Below are 25025 nucleotides of genomic sequence, written 5' to 3'. Positions count from 1 at the left end.
CTGCTTAAAAGCTAAAAAAACAGGCCTTAAATATACATAATCTTGAATTGAATCCTCATATAGAAACAAGATTAAGACCTTGATAAGGACAATACTGTTGATAAGTATATCTTATTTGGCAGGTGTATGTACCCTTCAACTTAAACTTTTCAAACGATGACATTGCGGCTTTGCATGGCTCTGATTATATTAAAATATTGACCAGTATTTTGTTATGAAAACGTACTATGTTATCACATAATTGGTTAGATAACGTACTGAAATATATGCCAAAGCTGTTAGAGAAGAATAATATTCCCTTCAGAACATTTGAAACATATAGTTTATCAGTCACATACTCACATATATACTCTAGTACTTGTATGGAATAACTTCACGTGTATTTCAGTATTAAGTAAAAATAAAATGAGACGAATTTAACAAAATTTTATATAATTATTTATATTTTTCTTTAATGAATTTCATTAAAAAAGATCAAAATAAAATGTGCAAATAGTGTAAAAGTTAAATTGCAACCAAATAAAATCAATGACAATCAATAACATCATGAAGGATAGATTGGACCATAGAATTTTAGCCGTATCAACAAGACAACAAGCTAAGTGAGCCAATCCATTTGTAGTCAATGCCAGGGTCTCAAGGGCACCTGTAAATTGTAATTAAATACTTGTATGTATGACAATGATGGGATTTAATTTGTCAAGTTTTATTATCTACGATCTTGTACAAGACATTGATGGTTGAAATTTATGTATATATATGGAAAAAAAAAAACCTAATAAGGTACGGACCCTTTTCGAAAAGGGAACAATAGAGATTCAACATCAACATGCTCACCGAACTTGATATCAGTTGTTAAATTATATAAAACTTGGACTTAGGAACACTCATATCGAATCGAGTCTCCCAAAAGAGATGTAACACGGTTAACATGTTCAAGTGTGTTAGGGTAATCTAATTGTTTTGATAAATTATGTTCGTCCCAAGATTATTAGAAAACAAGTAACGCTTAACTTGTTCTACACTCATAGTCATACCTTCAAGTCTCTTGGAATAATCTTAATTTTCTTCATAATAATCTTGTCAATATTCTTCTCAATCTTCATTTCCTGAGGAACTTGGTGGTTCAGCAATTGTTCATCAACATCCATAAATTACATAAATTATTGGGAATTGGGATGAAATCACTTACAATTGTAATTTATATATACAGAACCTTGTACCTAACCCGTCACAGGTCTCCACACAGAAGCATTCACCACTGAGGCACGGCAACTGAAGCACAGCAACTATACTATATTCATATCACAACTGAGGTCCTAAGAAATATTGGGCCCGGCTAAAGGCCGGGCCTGATACTTAGATGGAGGAATGAGGAATCTCTATCCTTTACACTATGTTTGGATAGAAGAAAATGGAAGGAAAAGAAGGGAAGCAAAAGAAAGGGGTACAAACTATGACCTAGTTGTCAAGTTTAAAACTAGGGGCGTGTGTTATCATAAGTTACAAATTCAAATCCCACCATCTCCATTTGTAATTTGTAATTTTGTATCGTATTATCACCCTTAGAACTCTTTCAATAAAAGGGGAAAAAAATTATACAGGGAATAGTCATGAGTCATGACTTTTATCAATGCAATATGGGTTATCTCAAAGCCCAGTTTATGATGGATTACTGAAGGCCCATTGGGCCTCTCCAGTAAAAACCCAAAAACTCTAGCTAGTTGACACTTGTACAAAAGAGACACGTGGGAAAACAGGCAATCCTGTGGGTGGTAACAAACTATCAATCAGAACAAACTGCTAATTTTGGAGGACAATGAAAAAAAATACAAACAAATTAACTTTTCAGTTTCTTCCATTTCATTTCATTTTAATCTATAAAATTTTATCATCTTCTTTCTTAATATTGCTGGGAATTATTCTGCAACAGGTATTATCAATCTCTATAACTATTTCTTATTAAATTGTTAGTGTTATATTTCATTTAGATGTATGTGTCTTTAAAACAATCCCAAGTTCATGACTTTATGTGATTTGATCTTATAATTTGAAACTAGATAGTCTTCTGAGAGATTGCCTAATATATTGCCGTATTTGTCCTCATTTTCGTATCCGTTTTCGTGCAGCCTGCCTTAACTTTGCTACTTGTATGATATATGATGCATGTTCAATTCAATGAATCATGAGTTATAACATGTAGGAGCAAAATAAAATCCTTTATCATAATAATGATACGGTAATAATAATAATAATTGTACCATAAAGAAAGTTATAAGTCTGATGTTATGAAATAAACATAATCAAGTTTATATTTTATAGTACTATGGTTGTATTTATGTTGTTTTCTGAATGATTTTGTTCCAATTTTACAAACTGCAGAAACTATAAATCTGATTATATTATTACCAACTGTAAAAATTTATATTAGATATTAGTTGTTGTTTTAGACATGGATAAATCAGATGAGAAAACAATGGAAACTGCAACAACAGTGAGTTATGATGCTTACTTTGAGACGATTCAGAGTAGGAAGAAATTGCCCGCTTCCTTACAAGAGACCTTGACAGCTGCATTTGCCAGCATTCCTGTTTCATCTTTCCCACAAGTTCCTGGTGGCAAAGGTAACAGGTTGTTTATATCACAGTTAAATTTTATGTTACTGAGACTCGGGTACTTGTGTCGGATATGGGTATGTGTCCAAGTGCCTGACTCGGCTATTATATGATAAAATTCTGAGATTTTTACCCAAAATGAAGTGTCAAAGCGGTCATACTCAAGATCCAACACGGGTACTTGAGATGAAATGAAATGTGTGAGTAACATAAATTGCATTGCTTTTATTTTGCAGTGATAGAAATCTCAGCGGAAACATCCATATCTGATGCTGTAAAGATACTTTCTGAATGCAACATACTATCGGCTCCAGTAACGAATCCAGATAAAGCTCAAAGCAGTGATTGGAAGGAGAGGTATCTCGGGATCATAGACTATTCAGCGATCATATTGTGGGTACTAGAAGGTGCTGAGCTTGCTGCTGTAGCTTTATCTGCTAGTTCAGCTACAGCTGCTGGAGTAGGGGCAGGTGCAGCAGGGGCTCTAGGAGCAGTGGCGCTAGGTGCCACAGGCCCAGCCGCGATTGCTGGGTTAACAGTTGCAGCAGTTGGGGCAGCCATGGCAGGTGGCTTTGCGGTGGACAAAGGGATGGGAAAGGATGCTCCGACAGCTGCTGATCAGTTAGGTGATGATTTCTATAAAGTGATTCTACAAGAAGAACCATTCAAGTCAACCAAGGTATGTTTATTAAGGTTCATTCAGAATAGCTGCCAAAATCTGGTATTCATATATTTATGACAGTTATCATATATTTATTTGTATTAACATACTGTTAACTAAGCTTTACACATTCTTAAAGAGTTATTGGCACCCAAAAAATGTCTATATCTGGGAAATTCTGTTGACATCTGCTTGCATTTCCATTGATCCTTAGCCGTGTTGTGTGCTGTACATATCTTTGGCTTTGCAGGTCAGGGAAATTGTGAAGTCTTTCAGATCCACACCATTCCTTCCAGTTTCAACTGAAAGCAATATGTTGACAGTTTTATTGCTTTTATCGAAGTATAGAATGAGAAATGTACCAGTAATTGAACCAGGGAAGGCTTTTATGAAGAACTTCATCACTCAATCTGCTGTTGTGAGAGGCCTCGAGGGATGTGGTGGACGAGATTGGTTTGATTGCATTGCTGCCCATCCCATTTCTGAATTGGGCCTTCCTTTTATGTCACGCGATCAGGTGTTTCCTTCTGCGTCTTTAAGTCACCCTCTCTATCTTATTTAATACTAGATACATTATGAAATAGCAGCTTAGTACTGATATTTTTTAAGGAATTCCTTCTGTTGGCAGGTTGTAAGCATAAAGAGCAGTGATCTGATTTTGGAGGCGTTTAAGCGGATGAAGGACCATCACATTGGTGGCCTTCCAGTTGTGGAGGGACCAAAGAAGAAGATTGTTGGTAATTTGAGCATGAGAGATATCAGATACTTGTTACTCCAGCCCAATCTTTTCTCCACTTTTAGGTATTTTGTTCAGCGAAAATTTGAAAAGGATCCGCAGCATTTTTCATGTCCTTAGCTGTTATTATCCTCATCCATAATCTCCATAAGTACCCCGTGTTAGAAAACATGAAATATCATCAGAAAGTAGTAAGAGTCAAACAACTAGATGTATACTGTACGGGAAATTGAATCAGCCAAGGAGTGCAAAAGAAAAAAAATTGTTTTGCTGAGCATGAAAAAAGACATGATTCTTCTTAAATGTTAACCTAAAGTTTTTGGGATAAATTATAAGCTAAACAAATTCTCACTACATTAAGAAGGTGACCAAATATCTCTAATTAGTTAGAAATTTCACAATTATAATTAACTTTAGCTGTTTATTTAAATGTGATCTGCTCATTGCCTGTATATTATTTTCTATGATCTCAGGTGCAAATTGGATATGTGGTTAGTTCTCACAATCTCTTGTTATTTCAGGCATCTTACAGTAAATGACTTTATGAAGACAGTTTCCTTGATGAGCCAAGAGGCAGGAAAAGTTACCCAACCGATAACATGCAAGACGGACACCACCCTTGGCGATGTTATCCACAGCTTAGCTTCCAAGTCAGTTCACAGGATCTATGTGACAGCTGAGGAAGATGAAGTTGTTGGTGTTATAACACTTAGAGATGTTATTTCTTGCTTCATCTATGAACCTCCAAACTACTATGATGATTACTTAGGTTATTCTGCAGAGGAGTTGCTCGAGAAGTGAGATGTCTTTTTTCTTTTTAATTAAATTAAATGCATCCAATCTAGATTTTTGCCTTGCAGAAATTTGAGTTGCAAAACTTGCAAGTTAATGTCCTAGCAGTATACTACGGGTACATTAGTTAATACAAGAAGTTTTTACATACCTACAAGTATTTATTCAAGGCGCATCCAATAAGTTTCTTTTGTAGTACTTTGTATCTAGAATATACTCTTATTTGATGGAGTATATTTCAATCCAACATACCAATACAGAAGAAATCTCATTTTGAAGTATACCATAATGTTCTGTCACTTCTTGTTACCTTACTCGAAAATGTAAAAATAGGCATAACAGAGCAAAGCTTGTTAACCATCCAAATGCTTTGTAAGCAAAATCAATGTTATCGAACACATAGGAGCAGTGCACAGCAATTCTCCTAAGAATATGTACCTTCAACCGTTCAAAATCTTGCGGCATTTCAAAGATCAGCAGAAAAACCATTTACAGTGGACCTTAAATCTTGTGCACATTAAGCAGTGAAATTTCCATTTTCAGTGGCATTGCTTCCCCTAGTTCAGTTGACTGTCGAATGTTTTCAAGAACTCTTTGCGAACTGCAACGTCTTTCTGTTGATTGGATTCTTCATCTTCTTGCTTTAGCAGAATAGGCTGATAGTCTTTTCCTCCCTTGACACGGTGCCGCTAATTGTGTGGCATCTCTGGTTGCCTGTCAGGGTAAATATGAGGATCATTTCAGGTTATTTGTACACTATAGCCAGGATATTTCTCCAGTCCCTTCACATCAATCATATTCCTGATCCTCTCAACATCCTCCCACCTACCCATTGCTGCATATACATTAGATAAAACAACGAATGTAGCTCGATTTCCAGGCTCCAACTCTGAAAGTTCCTTTGCCATATCTTCACCAAGTTTTGGATCCAAATGGTGCCCTGCAGCACCAAGCAATGAAGAATACACAGAACTAGAAATATCAGGGATTTCCTGTATCAATTCTTGAGCTTTCTGAAGGTGCCCAAATCGACCCAATAGGTCAATGATACAAGCAAAATGCTGCTGAGTTGGTTTCAGGCCATACTCTGTAGTCATCATCTCTAATACTTGTAATCCTTTGTCAAGTTGACCTGCATGACTGCAGACAGTCAGTAGGTTAGCAAAAGTGCTGCTATTAGGCCCGACATTTTCTTTCTGCATTAGATTGAAAATTTCAAATGCAGAATTCTCTTCGCCATTTCTTCCATATCCTGAAATCATTGCATTCCAAAAAGCCGGGTCGTCAGGCTTATTTTTGTTGTGGTCAAAAATCTTGCGTGCCCAAGAAGATTGCCCACACTTCATGTACACGTCGATGAGAGCAGTAGTGAAGAACTCATCGTTACTGATATCAGCTCTTATGGCAGCTGCATGAATCTGAGTTCCCAACTGCAGAGATGAGATCATGGAACATGCATCCAAAAGGCTAGTAAGAGACTTCAAACTAGGAGCAATTCCTTCTGATACCATCTCAGTGAAGAACTGCAATGCGCTCTCATATTTTCCTTGTTTTGAAAATCCACTGATCATTGTATTCCAAGTTGCCGAATCTGGTACCAATCCTTCAGATTCCAATTCAGAGAACAACTTTAGGGCAGTATCACAATCATCAGTCAAGAACATACCGGCAATGATTGAATTCCATGTAATCAGATTCCTATTACCCTTCATTTCTCTGAAAACATGATAACCGGAGCAAGAACCACATTTAGTATACATGTCTACAAGTGCAGTTCCTACCATGACATGAAACTGTAATCCAACTTTAACAGCAACCCCATGAACTTGTCTTCCAAAGCGAAGATTAGTGACATTGGAACAAGCACCCAAAACTGTAACCAAAGTAACTGCATTAGGCCCTTCACTGGAAGACTCAAACATACCCTTAAACACCTTCAAAACAACGCGATAAACACCATTCTGAACTAATCCAGACATAAGTGCATTATAGCTCACCACATTCTTGTAGTTCATCATTCCAAACGCTTTCGTGGCCGAGACCACTTCAGAACAAGTCATATACATTGTCACAACCCCAGTTGCAACATAAACATCCCTTTCAACACCAATCTTTACAGCCCAACAATGAACTTGACTACCATTCTCAACACCAACACAAGCTGACAACACACTAGCAATCATAACCGAATTAGGCCTGCACCTCTTCAACCCAACCTCTCTAAAAACCACTAGAGCTTCTCCAAAACACCCATTCTGAGCAAACCCAGAAATCATAGCATTAACAGAGGCCTCATTTCGTTGAGGCATTTCATCAAACACCTTGATTGCATATTTCAGTTGTCGAAATTTCATGTACATATGAGTAAGACCAGTTGTGGCGTATGTATCGCAGTAAAACCCAGATTTGATGAGATGGGTATGAATGATTTGGCCTTGAAGAGGATAATTAAGCTTGGCGCATGATTTAAGAAGACATGGGTAGGAGAAATGGTTAATGGGTAAAGAAGAAGAGCGAAGGTGTGAATATAAATGTAAAGCTTCTTTGTAATAACCATTTGTGACAAACTTTGCTATATTATGACTCATATGCAACATTGAACAAGCTCTGATCCATGAAATTTGATGTTTCTGCTGAATTCTTAAATTGCTGCTCCAGATTGAACTTATTTTTAAACTATACGGTAATCTTTTTCTTTCTTTCTTTTTTTTTTAAAAAAAAACTTATTATTATTATTATTATTATTATTATTTAATTTTATTTTACGACACCTTGATTACTCCATCCGTCCCATAATACTGGGACGTTAGGGTGGACACTTAGTTTAAGAAAACTACAGGTGGTTTTATTTAAAATATTTGTTTATTTGTTTATTGTATAAAAGATTTTATTTTGTATTTTTGTATATTGTAATTGTAAGAAAACAACAAAGGAGTAGGAGAATAGAGAGAAAATGTGAGAATTTTTATTTTTTATTTTTTATTTTTTATTTTTTTATCAGGGATATCATTCCATTTTTAACAATGTGTCAAGTATTGTGGGACGGACGAAAATAAGAATCGTGTCAAGTATTATGAAACGGAGAGAGTATTTCATTATACACCCACCAACTTTTATATGGAGCTGAGAACACACGAGGCTCGTTAGTCGTTACTCGTTAGTATTAGAAGAGTAACTCAATTTGTATTACTCCTACAAAGGGTAACTTCTTCAGTATTAGGAGTTACTCGGTCAATATTAGTATATTACATGGTTAGGCCTTGTTCTTTAGAGTTGTTCTGCTGAAATTTGCTTCACTCTGCACTGCTGAAAATCTACTCTGCTAACTCAATTTGTTCTACTGTCACATGTCCTGCTCTGCTCTGCCCAAAAGCTCAAAAGAACCAGCCTTACTCTGTTAATTTTTTTTTTTACATCAAAAAAAGCATAATACTCCATTAGTATTATAGAGGTTGCTTTGCTATTATACAAGCGACCACATGGTTAGACTAGCAACACACAAAACGCGTTCAAAATAATCCAACCTTTCATATCCAATTACTCGTTACAAGTTACTAACCCATTATACCTGGTGCAAATCTGATTGCCACTTCCTTATTGGTTTCAATTTCTTCAATTATTAATTTGAAAAAGGATTTAAATTTTAATTCTAATTCTAGTTCTAATTTAGGTCCTGTTTTCTTCACCTTACAAAAATAATATTAAGTAAAAATAATTTCAGTTCAGTAAAAATAAGTTCAGTTCAGTAAAATTAATTTCAGTTCAGTAAAAATAATTTTAGTTCAGTAAAAATAAGTTCAGTTCAGTAAAATTCAGTTTTCTTAAAGAAGAATTATAATAGAAAATCAGTAAAAATAATTTCAGTTCAACAAAAATAATTCCAGTTCAGTAAAATTAATTTAAGTGCAGTAAAAATAATTTAAGTTCAGTAAATATAATTTTGTTTCAGTAAAAATAATTTCAGTTCAGCAAAAATAAGGTGAAGAGAACGGGGCCTTAATCTTTAAATTTTAATAATAAAAGTTAACCTAAACAAAAATCTTGAATAAGGCAGATTTTCATTATTCTATTGTGAGCTTAGTTAAAACTACTCTTATAGTCTTACTAGTTTGGTGTCCAATCGATGTTCAGATTGTTGATAAAATTTCAGTATAAACTTTTTTATTTGAATGTTAAATATGGTCTTACAATCCCTTTTGATATATAGGATATCTAGACATGCAATGTCATATCGCTTATTTAATTAAATAATAGTGTATATTTTGTAGTTTAGTTTGTGAATATCTATGTTATTATTGACTTGAAATTATTTTTATTGAACTTAAATTGTTTTTTTTACTTAATTCTCTATTTTTAAAAAATAAATTAAATATATTAAAGTAAATGGATCTTATTTTAAAGAATTTTTTAAAACAAATTTTATAACGGAAATAGAACCGATTTATATGATATTTATTAAAAGTTATGATTAATTTTGTATATATGAAGTATTAGAAGTGTATTGATGATAAAACTCTATACAACAATTTTATCTTTAAAAAAAATTATCCAAAAATCACTTACTTAGCATCCTATGTGTCATAATAATATCTATTTTTTCGCCTAAAATTGAATTACTATACTTATATAAATTTTGCTCAATTGAATTTAATTTTACTAATTAAACTTACTCTTACTAAGAGCTTGTTCACTTCAGCTTAATTTCAGATTAGCTCCAATCAGTTCAGTTCAGTTCAATTCAGTTCACTTCACTTCAGTTTAGTTCAACTCCAATTAGTTCAGTTCAGCTCCTAATTTTCTTCTCTCATAAAATATTCAGTTCAACTCTATTTAGTTCAGTTCAGTTTAGTAATGTGAACAGACCCTAATTCTTTGTTATATTTGTTCTCTAAAGTTATTGTTTTTTTATTGAACTGATATTTTTTTTTTGCTAGACTGATGAACTTATTTTTATTGACATAAAATTATATTTTATTGAATATTGTTATTTAAAGCGAAGAAAACAAAATCTTATATGAGTACAATTTTTTACTTTGTATTACTATTTCTCTATTAAAAAAACAATTAATATATCCCCATATTTCCCAACCTAATAACTATACTTCCCCCTCCCAAAAAAAGCTACTCAGAATGGAGTATACAACTATACTTGATACTCCATATCATAAATTCCCTTATTGATTCCGACCCTATAATTTTTAAAACTTTGTACAATGATTAGTATTACAATTAATATAAAAACTAAGAGAGTATATGTTTCTCTCCATATACACCATAAAAAATACTCCATTAATTCTACTTTCACATAATTTTTGTACCATAAAACACATACTCTTATTAATTTTCATATATTATCCGTATAATTAGTATTACAATTAACTAATATACTCCGTAAAAACTAAGGAAGTAAATGTTTTTCTCTCCATATACACCATGAAACATACTCCATTAATTTTACTTTCACATAAAACACATAATCTTATTAACTTTCTTATATTAATTATCCGCTAATTTTTTTTTTAAAAAATTGTGTTCAAATATTACGAGTATTTAGAAACGGAAATAAACAAAACTCGTACTCTCTCTGCTGGTAGTCGTACTCTCGGTTACAGACTTACAGCTTGGTTTGGTGATCTCATTCCCAAATCCCATATATAAATCCAATATTCTCTCTCCTCATTTCTCTTTCTCGTAATCGATCAATGAATTTTCATTTCTAACACCGCGTTTTCTCACCTCCCTTCATCATCTTCTTCTTTTTCTCTCTCTAAAATCCCTAATTTCTCAGCTATATTCCCCAATTCTGACCTCCTTTCGTGATTTCTTCTCTCTTTTCTCGCCGCGTTTGTTTCTCAGGTATAATCGAATTTTATCTCCTTTCTTTTTTTTTTTTTCTTTTTTTTTTTAATTTTAATTTTTGTCGAATTAAAGCTTGTTCTTGGCTCTTTTATGAGTAAATTATTAATTTTATTTGATGAAAATTAGTCTTAGTTTTAGTAAAGTTTAGTTTTGATTAGGTTTTTGTTTTTTCTTGTTCAACCCTAATTTGATTTTTTTTTTTTTTTAATGAATCATTTTCTTCTTTTTTCCTGTAACGGGTGTTATGTTGTCGTGAATTAAAAATTGAAGTATGTCGTAGATCTGATTGTTTGTTTTTGATACACAGAACAATTGAATTTTGGCGTGATTAATTAGTTGTTGAAAAGTTAGCAAATTTTTGTTTACAAGAAGATTTTCCATTTGAATGATGATAACCTAACTAGTTACTACTCCGTATTACTTTTTTCCTGCTTTTGTTTGCAAGAAGAATTTATAACTTCTTGGAAGATTGTGATTTTCCGTTTCAGTAATCATTTTAAAGTAGTAAATGATCGAATTTCATTGGAAAAGAGGTCGTTTTATAGTAGTAAATGGTGCATTTTCATTGAAAAAGAGGATTTTTTTGGTATGACTAAATAGTGATCTTGATTAGCTTATCACGAACCGAGGCTGGAAATTTTCTGATTAGCTACCTTTTCAGCTTGTTTTGAGGCTTTTCTTGTTGGCATATTGTGATTGCTCATCATGGGAAAATATTTAATGCTATTAGGTTAAAATTGGTTAAACCCTAGGAAATAGTTCTTGTTTAATTGAAGTGCCTCTTTACATATTTCGAGTTTTTTTTTTTTTAATGTTTTAGGCGGTGAGGATGTCTACTCCAGCAAGAAAGAGGTTGATGAGGGATTTCAAACGTCTGCAGCAAGACCCACCAGCTGGGATTAGCGGTGCTCCTCAAGATAATAACATCATGCTCTGGAATGCAGTTATATTTGGGTAGGCATAAACTGTTTTAAGAGTTTTTATCAGGTTTATTAATCTGCAGCTTTGCAAGAGAGAAGCACGAATATTATCTAATTGTTTTCTCTTTTTCAATTTGATTGCAGTCCTGATGACACCCCTTGGGATGGAGGTAATGAGAAACTCTGGAGCAATCTATTTAATGTTGATTATTCTTGTCATAGTTTAGTTATGGTTCATTCAACGTAAAATCAAATGTGCTGGTTACATTGTTCACAAGTTTTATGCCATTTGTTAATATTCTGTTATGATACTTATTTTTTTCACTTCTGAACCACGATAGCATGATAGCATTATTAAAGCCTTAATCTAAAGAGATGGGATCAGCTACTCAAACCCAGATGTCACATAAACAAATCCTTCTCCATCATTCACTCCAATCTGATGCATTGTGATTATGATGTCCCTATTGCTTCATTTACTTTTTTTTACCCTTTCCATCCTAGCCATCCTTGGTCTATCTTAACTCTTTTTTTTTTTTTTTTTTTTTTAACCAAACTATTTGACGTCGCAGTTTTCCAGACTTCTGCATGCTGATGTTGGCATTGGATATGCCTAAACCACATCAATCTGTTCTTTGTTTCATCCTCAAATAGCCACTTTGACCTGATTATAGAATGTAAAAAAGTTCACCTTAAGCTTCGCATCACCACCACATTCATCTCTGAGCACAGATGCACATCGATCTATAGAACTCCTATTTCATGAGAAAGATCTTCTGAACCAGACCTTTCTTCTCTCTTCTAGGTCACGATATTGATTAGGTTTGATATAGTTCCTAAATTGCAGCATTCTCATATTGAATGCATGACTTACTCGTGGGACACGTGATGTTGTGCTCATTAAATACTGTTTTTTTTCTAATTGTTGATGTTTGTGTATTGACGGCTGTTTTCTGCTGGTCATTTATTGTTTTGGGCCTTTCCTAAATATAACGTCTAGTATATGGTAGATTGTACACGTGTTCTAGTGATGAAAGGATCTAAGGTGTATCTCCTTAATTACAGATAACACTTTTTTATTGTTTAAGATGTATGTATTAGTGTCGTACTTCAAAAAACTGCTGAGGTGTTTAGCAGAAGTTTTTGTTTGAGTTAGACCATGATTTTTTTTTTTTTTTTAACTAATCTGTCTTATCTGTGCTCATTTGCTGAACATCATGAATTCTATTCCTACTTATTTTCTGTTATTTGTTTTGAGTATGTCAGGCACGTTCAAATTGACACTTCAGTTTACTGAGGACTACCCAAATAAGCCTCCTACAGTGCGCTTTGTCTCTCGGATGTTTCATCCAAATAGTAAGTGCTAATTTTGAATCTGTTTATTCAAGAAGAATGCTCGTCTTCTTGCAGTGTATTTACGCTCTGCTTGTCACTGTTAAATCTCAGTTCTCGTGCTGATTGTTTTATTTAGAGGCTTTTTGATGCGTAATTGTATTGTTGTCATTTGTGTTTTAAACTGCCATTTGACCAATCGAATCTATATATTACAGTTTATTTTTGGCTGCTTATGGGTGTTATATAATTGTTACTAGTAATATTAAAGTCTACATCAAAAGAAGGTATAATATCTTTTAAATTGTGAACAATTTCATTCCAAACAGGGATTTTAGCCTTGTATCATTAATCATGAAAAGCTTGATACCACACTGTAGTTTCATTGAACTTTGGCTAGCTTGTTTTATACTGGCTAATTTAAGATGATCTTGCATGGAGCAAGTAATGAATAATTTCTTTTTTCAAATCTTTAGTTGCGAATTTGCAAAGTAGTACTGGCAAGCCATTCTTATGTGTGGAGGATGCAAGCTAGAAGCTTGAATACTCCCTCCAATTTTGTATTTGCTCTTTATTGACTTTCACATTTGCCAATGCACTACTTTGTTCGTATATCTTTAATTATGTTGAATTAAATCTATAAAAAGGTTGTATTTTGTAAAACATAAATTGAGACATATGACACATATCCTGTAATAAATTACGTGATTACATTTATTTTTATATATTAGTAGAAATAAGTGGTCAAAATGGTACACGTGAATAGGGCTAAAGTCAATATAATGCAATTTTAAAAAGAGAGTATATATTTTGGTTTGCTGGTGTGGCTCAGTTTACTAATAGATTAATCTTCAATAAAATAAAGAAGCGTAATAAAAGATTATGCACGTAAAGTTTTATGCTGCAATTTGCTTATTGTTCTTATCCAATTAGATAGCGTGCCTAATGTTTGTCTGCTCACTTTTTTCTTTCAGTACAATCATGCCATAAAAGATGATTTCTTCAACAGATTTTGTCTATTTTCTGCATGTATTTGTCTGCAACTGCAATTTTTATGTATGCTAATAAACCTGTCATTTTTTTGTTCTAACCTTGCAATGTGTATGTTTGTTTGTTTTGGTGGGATTTTATTAGTTTATGCAGATGGAAGCATCTGTCTTGATATACTACAAAATCAGTGGAGTCCTATATATGATGTTGCTGCGATCCTAACCTCAATACAGGTAATGTGTTACCCTGAACATTTGTAACTAGTTTATATATCTTCTTTTTTTTTTTTTTTTTTTTCAATTTCATTTTTTGGCAGTGGTGATCATTCTCTTCTTGCTAATGCTTACCATTTTGGGAGGCAATACAACCTCTTCTTTCAAAACATTGTTGCTGTAAAATTTCATTATTTCTGATGCCACAATACCATGTGTGCTGAAAAATTTTCAGCTGTGCTTTATATGTATTTTGTATATTTGCATGTCGTTTTGATTCCTTGCTCTGGGGGATGTCATAATACCTGATATATGCCCATTCTAGTTTCAAAATGAGAAAGAGTTAAAGAGAGATAATTATAGAGAAAGAGTGAAGAAGTTTCCATCTTTTTAGGTAGGAAGTTTGATGATTAAAGGTTCATATGAGCTCGGTCTTGTAGTATTGGCCTCAATTATGATTTATGAGAACATCTCTGGGTTCATGTAACAAGATTTTTGGGTCAGAGATTAGAATAATACATGTTTTGAATCCTCATTTATTTAGTGTTTTGAAAGTTCTGTTGATGAGAAGGGTGTTTGCTTATTTCTAAAAAAAATGAGAAAGAAGTATGTTTATTATACTTTTTTTAAATAAAATGGGAAGTAGCATAAACACCATGGTAGTACATTTCTAATTCCAGCATATTTAAGAATCTCATCATCCAATTTCCCATATTCAGCTTCCTTGATACGCTTCTCAAAAGCAAATGCCTTTCTCATCTACAATGTATAAGTACAGTAATCACACACCTTTAAATAGTAATTAAATTCCTCTTTCTATAGGCATGATCAGTTGTATCCTGTGAAATCAAGTTTCTAATGATTGCTATTGATGAAGGAGGTGTTTCCTGGGGGAGGGAATGTATTGGCTCCAGATCTGGTGACAAATGCTGCCTGCCTTAGCAATTGTTGTTCCATTGATTGTGAGGTCGTCTTGTGGTGTAAGGCAGTTAGTTGGTAGTGTTTAAAAACAATTGGATGATGTAGCCTATTATGTAGTGGGTTATTAAAGAAGCTTATCGAATAAAGTAGATGTGGTGGGTTTGGTTAGTGCAATTGCATTTTTGGTTAGTGTTCTAAACAATTTGATGAAGTGACCTATTATTAAGTGGGTTTTTAGTGAAGCCTACGGAACAAAGGAGATGTGGTGGTTTTGGTTAGTGCAATTGCATTATTGCATGCTGAAATTGTTGTGTTTTGGATTTTTTTTCCTTTTCAATAAAGGGTAGGAAGTTATTTTATTGGAGTTGCATTGAGATTTAATGCTTCCCTGACATCTGAAGCTTTAGAATTTGCATATTAATCTTTTGTTTCCCTTGAGCAATAGGAAATTCCCTCTGGATAATGAATTGGAAGTTAATTAGTATAGATTTCAATTAAACGTTGCTGGGGGGATGAGGTCAGGTATTTGATGGTCGCTGGTCTTAGGTGCAAGGACTTTGAGCTGTAAAACGTAGGGATTGTTTTGGGTTCAGAAGATAAAAGTATTTATGCATGCTGCTTTGTAGTCGCCATGATCCTGATAAGAGAAAGGCTAGATAATCAATTGGATTCTTTGAGCAGTTAGAATTAATACAAGTTTTTTGAAGGATTAAGTCATTGATGATGGAGGTTTGAACAAATTTGAAATAGTAATTGTAAGCGCAACTCACTGTGGTTAATCCTTGTAAGTGCTTCCCATAGATTGACCGGGGATCTATTTTTGTAGGATGGACCGAAGAATGAGTACTGAAAGTCGATTGACTGTGGTCAACATTGCAAGCTTGGGCTTATGATTTATTTCAGTGTATCATGGTCAAGATATATATATATATATATATATATATATATATATATATATATATATATATATATATATATATATATATATATATATATATATATATATATATATATATATATATATTGATGGATCTGAGATAGAAGTAATACATGTTTACATTTTCGAGAATGTAGGACCAGGAAGCCAAGGTTTTATTATTTGTATACTGATTTGAAGGGTTTAATACACAATATATCGAGATCAATAAGATTGCCTAGTTTTGGTGCATCCACCATCCCGCCTAGAACTGATTTGGATCATTAACTACACCTTTTATGCTATTCCCTGGGACCAGGGTCTGGTTGTCCTTTTTTGATGCCCCTTTTCGGCAGCAATTGCAGAAAGCTTGTTTGTAGTTTTTGTTACGAATTTTGGGTGGTTTGAGCTTAATGGGTGGTTCCTAGCATTTTTAGTTCACATGCGATTTAATGCCTTTTTTAATAAACTATATGTGAAACGTAAAAATTTTGTTTCTTCATTTGTATGTCGCATGTTTATTATTCATACAATTCCTTATACAATATGAATTATATTTCTTCCTCACACACCTGTTTTGAAATCTTGTAGTCCTTGCTATGTGATCCAAACCCAAACTCTCCTGCAAATTCAGAAGCTGCAAGGATGTTTAGTGAGAACAAGCGTGAATATAATAGGAGAGTGCGTGAGATTGTTGAGCAGAGTTGGACTGCTGATTAATCCTGTGTTTGAAATGTACAACCTGTGAAGAAAGTTTGGTGTCCTGCCTGAGACAAGTGACTTCAGGAGACTAGAACAAAAAGGGTGAAATGGAAAACAAAAAACAATTTGTTGTGAAACTATCTGATTTATCTTATAATATCTGAAGTACTTGTTCAGAAAGGAATGCTAGATCCTTGTGGATGTGTCTGTTGAACTTAACATTGCAAGTTATGTAAGTTCTGCTTTAGATTGTGTTTGATTGTTCATGTTTTAGGTTTTAATCTGAGTTTTTAGTTTTTGTCTTGTATATCAGTATATGTGAATGAAGTATTGAGCAGAATCCTGTTATGTGGTTGCTTCTGATATCCTGTATTTTCATGAGAAAAAAAAAGTACAAAAGCCTGACTCTTGGGATCTTTTAGGTTTGAGAACTATACAGGTGCTATATCCTATGACATCTGTAATTTAATGCTGTTCATAGGATGACGGAGTAGCGTAGTATAATTTTGGCAAAATACGAATTAGGAGGGTAAAAAGAAGTGTTTGCTAAGACCTTGTTTACAGTAAATTGTTAGAAGGTACATAACTGGCTTTGCAGTGATTGTTATGACTTAGTAGAACTGATCCAAATTTAATGTACCCTTTAAGCTAGACAACCCGAAAGTGACCCAGCGCATTATGTGACCAACAAATTTGGACTGAAGTTTACTACTCTGTAGTATATACGTCAATGACCTATATAGACATAAATATGGCCCTACTGATGTTGAACGTATGCAATCTGAACTAAACAAGTATGTTTGCCACCTCTACTGTCATGATTTCATGGTACTATGGTAGGTACTAGGTAGTAAGTATTCATGTGCGTGAATCGTTACAAGATTCAACATATCTAGTTATCTACCATAATTTTTTGTGTTTTTTGTTTCATATAAGAGGCGTAAAGGCTAGTAAAACATTTATGATAGCTATGGGTAGATAACCCGAAAGTGTACCCAATATTCTGATTGTGTCAAGACCTAACCAGCATATATTCATCACAATTCACAAGCACAAGACAGTTGATGAGTTTGTAACAGCAATGACGACTTGTTACTGAAACAGAATTTCTTCAAATGTCTCATTGCTGCAAATTTTGAAACCACAAAGTTCATTGACGGTTGATGTAAATTGAATTGCTTGAATTGGACTACAATGCTCTAATTGAATTGCTTGAATTTGACTACAATTCTCTATCACAACGATTTCAAGAAGAATAAACACAGGTTTGAAACCCACTTTATTATGATTGACGAATAATTAAATAACTAAGAAGTATAGGAGTATTATTAACTTTTTGAACAAGAGGGGGGGGGGGGGGGGGGGGGGGAGGTGGGGAGAACTATTTTACAAGGATATGTGTAGAAAGCAGGAGTCACCATATTTACGGACTTTGATATACATCACTTATGCAACCCAAGATTTCCGCTGTTGAGAGCAAGATTCCCACTGCTAGTCCATGTTTGTTGTGCCTGAATCGAGTACTGCAAATGCCATACAACATCCTCCATGGGTGGCCGTCTGCTGGGATCACTGCATAAGCAGTTGACAGCGAGCTCAACAGCAGTTTTGATGGACTGGTAAGCATAAGTACCCTTCATAGACAGGTCAACTGTGCGCTGAAGTGCTGATGCAGATTCTGCTAAGCTCCTTTCCAGCTGCAATATCAAAGATGCCCAACAAGAAGAAAAAGACAAGTGGGTTATGATTGAAACGACTTTTGACATAAAAGAGCATCTGTATGGAAAGTTCTGGGTATGTAGAAGGGGCAGCGGTGGGGTGGTGGGTCTTAAAATATACCTCTTGCTTTAGTTCATCTACTTGGCTTTCTGATGTGATCTGTCTACCAGTTAGTAACTCAAGCAGAATTACACCAACTTTGTATATGTCATCCTTATCCGGGTGTATCGAAATAGCTGCATTTTGGCCATTTGGTGTCTCTACCTGCAAAAGTTTCAAACCAATTAACTAAGAGAATTAATTAAAGTTCATAGAATGAGGTTAGATTACATGCATTGCAATATTCTTTAGCTTAAAATTGTTCAGAATAAATTACCTTGAAAGGTAAGGGAATCCTGTAGTTGCTGACTTTTGGAGTAAGGCTTTCATCCAACAAGATATTCTTAATACTCAATTCATTTCCAAAAACTCCAGGTACCATTCCTGTGTGAAGGAAGTGAACTCCTTTTGCAATTCCCATTGAGATTGTCATTCTCTGCGGCCACTTTAGACGATCTTTTCTTCTCCAATCTGCCCGAAAAAAGAAAGTATTACAGTACGTATCACAATTTCTTGAGAATAAAATAGATGTTGGTGCAAAATTTATGAATGAAATATTGTATGAATTTACCAGTCAAATGTTCCTTCAATGAACCATTTGTTACATGCTCGAAAACAACAAAGATCGTGCTACCCTGATGGCAATCCTTGTATGTAACAACACAGTGACCAAGAACACAAACCAGATTCTGATGTCTTAACTGTGCTATTACTTCTAACTGCTGGTTCAATGTCTTGGATGAAAGCTTCTCTTTCACTTTTATACATCTGACCAAAATCGCGGTACCACTTTGAAGCAAACCTCTGTAAAGCTGTAAACACAATGGTTTCAACAATTAGTTAATCATTCTGTTTTTTTGCAAAAAATCGAACCTAGAGTGTGATTATACCTGTCCCTGAGACCCTTCTGCAACCAAGTTTACTCGGTCGAAATTGTTTGTTGCTTCTTCTAGTTCCTGTAAGGTAAATGACTGAAAGGATGGAAGACCAAGGGCTGGCATTCTCATTGATTTTGGCCCATACTCTGTGCAACACAATTAAAGTACATCAATTACGCGATAATTATCAATCCAAGCAAAACTTAATGCTCTAAAATTAGTAATTTCCATGGATTCTTAATAGGGGAAAAAAATAAAAATCTGATTATGCAAGAAAGTTCCCATTTTAATAGTTAACTACGTTTGGTTTCTTTATGATTTTTTTTTTTTCTGTGGGGTGAAGCAATTTTGCAAATTTGAGAGATTCAACTAAACTATGTTCAAAACTATATAGTACAAAATTTGAACCTAGGACACCAAAAAAGGTTGAGACAAATTGTAATATTCATAAAAAAAAAAAAAAAAAAAAACAAAAATATGATCCAAATTCCAAATGCAAAATAAATGATGATTTTGCAAAAGAGAGAAAGAGGGAGATCTTACTTGCATCAACAATAGGCGAAGGGCGATTCCCCAACTTGCCACCAACAGATTTATCATAATTGTGTAGATATTCAACATCTCTTGATTTCCTCTTACAAATCAACCACATTAAAGAAACAACAGTACCAGCAAACAAGATAGTCCCACCAATTATACCAAATATCAGCCCAAATTTAATCCCTGAATTCTTCTCATCATCTTGTAATCTACCGCTACTACTTTTCTTAGGAGGTGGGATCACAGCTAGAGCTTGTCTCTGGCAAAACTTAACAGGGTGCTGAAACCTCGAACCCGAAAGACAGTTCCACACACTCAACACTTTCCTATACTTGCCAGCTTCCGAGCTAACACAGCTCGGAAGCTGTCCGACTAACAAATTACGTGAAATATCGACGAACCACAGTCGTTTCCCACAGGTAGTACTCTTAGAGAGCTCACCAGTGAGCTGATTTTCTGCAAGATTAAGGTACCATAATGCAGGAAGAGATAGAACAGAAGGCGGTATTGGCCCAATGAGATTGTTTGAGGATGCATCAAATCTTTGAAGCTGATTAAAGCTCTTAATTTGGGATGGAATTTGTGATCTTAAAGTGTTGTTTCTTAATATGATGCTTACTACATTGCTTCCTAATGAAGGGAAATCTGGTCCTAATTGGTTGTTGCTCAAGTCGAGCTCTTGAAGAGACTGTAAGGTACTTAAATCTGGAATATTTCCATCTAACAAATTATCAGCCAATATAATACTTTGTATGCTTTTCATTGATGAAATTTGTGGTGGGATTTCGCCGTAGACGAAATTCGAGCTCATGTTAAGGACTTCAAGGGTATGAAATCTGCTGATCTTTGAAGGTAAACTTCCCCAAATTCCTAGTGAAACTAAGGAAAGTTTTTTTAAACTTGTGAGTTTTGTGACAACAGTGAATAATGAATCAAGGGAAAATTTTTCTGACAAAGTTTGATCAGAAACAGCAAATTTGCCTGATTTCAGAGGGATTGAAGAGTGAGATGGAGAAGTTCTGTTTCCAATGACAATTAATTCTGTTATATGCCCATTTGAACATACAACAGTAAGTGAAGGTGATGGTTGTAAGAAGCAGAAATCAGTCCATTGTTGCCATGATTTTAGAGAATCTGGGTATTCTAGATACTTCTGAAGTTGTAGCAGGATTCTTGCTTCTGCAGGATTAACCTGTGCTTCTGAAATTGAGACGAATCCAACAAGAACCGAACTGAGAAAGCATAATCTAAAACAAACCCAGAAATTGAAATTCTTTTCCATCATTTCCAATTTCTGGGTAGTTTTATTTTTACAAATTGAGAGTTACAGCTGAAAGCAACTCAAAAAATGGCCATACAAATTGGCCTAAAAAACAGAGGAAAACAGAGGAAATTGGTGAAAAAAGAAGTAAAAATGTCACCTTCAAAAGAAATGAAAATTCTTGGAAATTTGTTTATACGGGTATTGCCTCAAAATTCCCACCTAAGATTTTTTGATCAAAATTTTGGCACAAAATGTGATAGCTAAGAGGTAAATGAACCAACCAACTAAAGAAGATGTACATATATGAACATTTATTATAACAAGTTTAAGAACCAACTAACCCAGTTTGTTTGTTTCTTTTGAAAAATAAAATATATATATAAAAAAAAATGCATAAATTGCAATTAAAATATGGAGAAAATTAGATAGCACAAAAATCTAAACAGAGCAAAAACAGAGGAATTATTATTTATTCAGTGGAATTATTTATGATTATTTTATTATATAAGAGTAGAATGGTGAGTTATTTTGCCAATCTGTCAATGCACTAAGAAGGCAGTGGAGCAGTAGCTAGCTTTGATCCTCTGTAACGCAGCCTATTTTATACAATATGGATTTGTGTGTTCATCACCGTTGATTTAAGGAAGTCAAACATTGGGTTTAGTCAAGTGAGATCTCAAGGGGTTTGACTAAATTTACTATTGGTTGATCTTGGAGGTGGTGGTATCTCGAAGCACGTGATATGATCATGGATATATCATGAAAGTAAAATATACTCCGTAATAATGATAGTTGTAGTACGAGTAGTAGTAAAATATTAACGTTATTGTTAATGATTTAGTGTGTTGACTATATAGAGTTATATAATTAAAAGAGCATATATATATCAACAAAATACTCACTGTTTGAAGGATTAAATCGTTTCGAAATGGATCAATTCAACGATAGTTTAAGTTAATTTGATTTTAATTGGTATGAGTTGGATCATAATATTGGTTCGCTTTTCAATACACTTGTTTTGATAAGATGATCATTATTGATTGCGTATTCACTATCATTAATCAATTCCAAACATATCTATTCATTAGTCTTGTAAATTCATAATAATGGTGGAACAACATTTGAAAATTTTTGATATTGACATTTCAAATTATATTTAGGTAGTACAAAATTAAATGTCATATCATGTTGAAAATAATTAAATAAGGACTTAAAATCTTTATTATAAAGAAAAGAAAGATGCTTAGCTTAATATTGAATAATAAGTTGATAATAATAATATTTTAGTAGCATTCCCAAAAAAAATAAAATTATTCCCTTATATTTGTATTCTCCAACATATATTCTTGCACAGTAAATACTCCAAAGATTGTACTTTACTCAAATTAAATTCATCTGATTTAATAATGTGAATTGTCTACTGAAATCTTTAATTAAAGAGAAAAATTAATAAAGTGGACATGTCTTAAAGAAAATGTCCTTTTATGTGTAGTCTGTGTATTAATGAATAATGACCTACTAGCAAATTAGCAATGGTGGTGACCAGTACCACCTTATATTGTCAATTTATCAAGGGATAACTGGCTAATGTTTGTACTTGCCAGTTACCACAATTCATAATATCTTTACCAATAGATTTTTTTTTTCCTTATTAATTTCATATTACATATCGAAACTAGAGAATGGAGATAATCTATTCAACTTTACGGAGTATAAACTCATATATTACGTATTACATTTATTTTATGAGTATTCATAAATTCGGTATTGTAGTAATCTATTTTCAGCACATGATATATACAAATGGGGTATTGTATCTCACAATATATGAAAATTATTGAGAAATTGTTTATGATGGACATCCCAAACGATATGATAATGGAAAAGTAACAATAATAATGTGAAAGATGATGGGATTTGGAAAAAAATGTGATTAGGACATAACTCAAATAATTGGCATGTAGTACAAAGAATGTCATTTCATATTTGATAATAAATAATAATGGATAGACAGTTAGTGTGGGAAATAGTGCTGTGTCGGTGGTGTGCTACAAGTATTATTTTTACTCTTCAATTCTTTTTTTTTTTTTAATCATAGTGGCTCAGTAATTAACAAGCTTTCCATGAATAAATAAACGGTAACTTTTGTCTCTCACATGGTTTAATCATGATTTGCTGATAGCCTAATAGTAATATCACTATTTTTTTTTAACATTTATAAAAATTTTATTACTCCTTACTACTTGTTACAACAAGACCTTTGTGTATTAAGTTATTAACTTACAACAACATTAGTTTTGGAGTAAGTATTAAGTATTAACCAATTTAGGGTTACATTTAATCTGAATTGATTGTTTTAGTACATTACAATAAATATATAATAACTAATTTTGCCAAACACGCTTATAATTTAAATATTATAACTTTTTATTTAAATTGGCATGGAATGGCTCGATCAATTTTAAGATGAGTTTACTCTATTAAGTATACTCCGTACAATATTTATTACACAATTTCGTTAGTGAATATCTGCTTTTTAAATTACTCTTATCTTTACTCTTTAGTATTTTGTTTTGGGCCTTTTGGCATCTTCACATACATTTGTGGTTATTAGTAAATAAGATTTAATTTTTAATGAAAAGGACAAGCATAATTCTCCAATAAGCTAGCTTAAGAAAGAGTTCACACCACAACTTCTGACAGATATGTTGTTGCAGATTTTTTAATTAATGCTGTGGAGCTCATGAAATGATAAATATGTATATGACTGAAATAAGTACAGAAAAGAGGGTGCACGTTTTTGAGCAAAGGTAAAAGAAAAATAAATAGTGACTAGTGAGTAAGACCAAATAATTTTATTCTATCTTTAAATTGGTGGCCTTAGTATTCTCTTCACTTATACTAACATGCAAAGTATTTTTTTTATTGAAGGATATAATACCAGAGTATTGGAACTTGAATATTTTGGTATATTATACATACACAACAAAATTAAAACAAAAACAAAATAGGATAAAACCAATATTATTGCTAAAATATGTATAATAATACAATCTGTGATACGGCCTACATACGCCTAATTATTGCCTATATACGTACTTTACTACGGAGTAACATTTGTACAAATAGCAATTAGTATTATGTGTACTATGGTGCACCTAAAAATAGGTGTACCATGTCTAAACTTTTAAATATTTAGTAAAAAAAATTGAACATTTTACAAAAAAAATGAACATTTAGTAAAAAAAATGAACACGTCAGAAAAACTCAACATAAACATACAATTTTTATGTTCATATTTTATAAAGAAATAAGAAATGTTCATTTTGTACATAGTAAATGTCCAGTTTAAATTATAAAACTACTGAATTATTACGAGTCAGACAAACTTCTTTCAAAATTTGTCTGACTTGTAATAATTCAAAATTTGCGATTGTTCAAATTATTTTTACTAAATGTTCAAAATTTGTTACTGTTCATATTTTTTTACTAAATGTTTAAAAGTATTGGCGTGGTGTATTGCAATTGTTCAGATTTTTTTTACTAAATGTTCAATATTTGCAATCTTCAGATTTTTTTTTACTAAATGTTCAAAATTCGCAATTGTTCAGATTTTTTTACTAAATATTCAAAATTATAGGCGTAATGCACTACGATTGTTCAGATTTTTTAACTAAATGTTCAAAATTTGCGATGTTTAGATGTTTTTACTACATGTTCAAAATTTGCAATTATTTAGATTTTTTTACTAAATGTTCAAAAGTATAGGCGTGGTGCACCTATTTCTAAGTGCACCATGGTGCATCTTAAAATTTGTGTAGTGCAATATTTTAGTGTTGGGTTAGTGTGACCCAAATTCCATAGCCCAA

At 33.1% G+C, this 25025-nt stretch overlaps 3 protein-coding genes and 1 pseudogene across 3 annotated transcripts; 2 read left to right on the top strand and 2 right to left on the bottom strand.

The window, feature by feature from the left end:
- The first annotated feature begins 1796 nt into the window (after nucleotides 1-1796).
- On the top strand, nucleotides 1797-4858 carry LOC145582669 (SNF1-related protein kinase regulatory subunit gamma-1-like). The gene is made up of 6 exons (XM_081639658.1): nucleotides 1797-1933; nucleotides 2451-2624; nucleotides 2852-3294; nucleotides 3527-3793; nucleotides 3905-4077; nucleotides 4534-4858. Exons 2-6 carry the CDS (start codon nucleotides 2453-2455, stop codon nucleotides 4811-4813), a joined length of 1335 nt encoding a protein of 444 aa, XP_081495784.1. The 5' UTR covers nucleotides 1797-1933; nucleotides 2451-2452; the 3' UTR covers nucleotides 4814-4858.
- A 225-nt stretch (nucleotides 4859-5083) lies between these two features.
- On the bottom strand, nucleotides 5084-7567 carry LOC145582668 (pentatricopeptide repeat-containing protein At2g02750 pseudogene; annotated as a pseudogene).
- A 2849-nt stretch (nucleotides 7568-10416) lies between these two features.
- LOC145582667 (ubiquitin-conjugating enzyme E2 2) lies at nucleotides 10417-17019 on the top strand. The gene is made up of 6 exons (XM_081639657.1): nucleotides 10417-10660; nucleotides 11484-11617; nucleotides 11728-11753; nucleotides 12850-12939; nucleotides 14050-14138; nucleotides 16546-17019. Exons 2-6 carry the CDS (start codon nucleotides 11493-11495, stop codon nucleotides 16672-16674), a joined length of 459 nt encoding a protein of 152 aa, XP_081495783.1. The 5' UTR covers nucleotides 10417-10660; nucleotides 11484-11492; the 3' UTR covers nucleotides 16675-17019.
- An 881-nt stretch (nucleotides 17020-17900) lies between these two features.
- On the bottom strand, nucleotides 17901-21638 carry LOC145582666 (putative LRR receptor-like serine/threonine-protein kinase At1g14390). Its single transcript, XM_081639656.1, has 6 exons — nucleotides 19896-21638; nucleotides 19365-19498; nucleotides 19046-19286; nucleotides 18752-18945; nucleotides 18496-18639; nucleotides 17901-18353 (listed from the first exon to the last, which is right to left on the bottom strand). The coding sequence occupies exons 1-6, from the start codon at nucleotides 21175-21177 to the stop codon at nucleotides 18099-18101; spliced, it is 2250 nt and encodes a 749-aa protein (XP_081495782.1). The 5' UTR covers nucleotides 21178-21638; the 3' UTR covers nucleotides 17901-18098.
- Nucleotides 21639-25025: the final 3387 nt, after the last annotated feature.

The sequence above is a fragment of the Chenopodium album genome, chromosome 15 (genome assembly GCF_948465745.1).
Source record: "Chenopodium album chromosome 15, dcCheAlbu1.1, whole genome shotgun sequence".
Taxonomy (NCBI): Eukaryota; Viridiplantae; Streptophyta; class Magnoliopsida; order Caryophyllales; family Amaranthaceae; genus Chenopodium; species Chenopodium album.
This window is presented reverse-complemented; position numbering and strand designations above follow the sequence as displayed.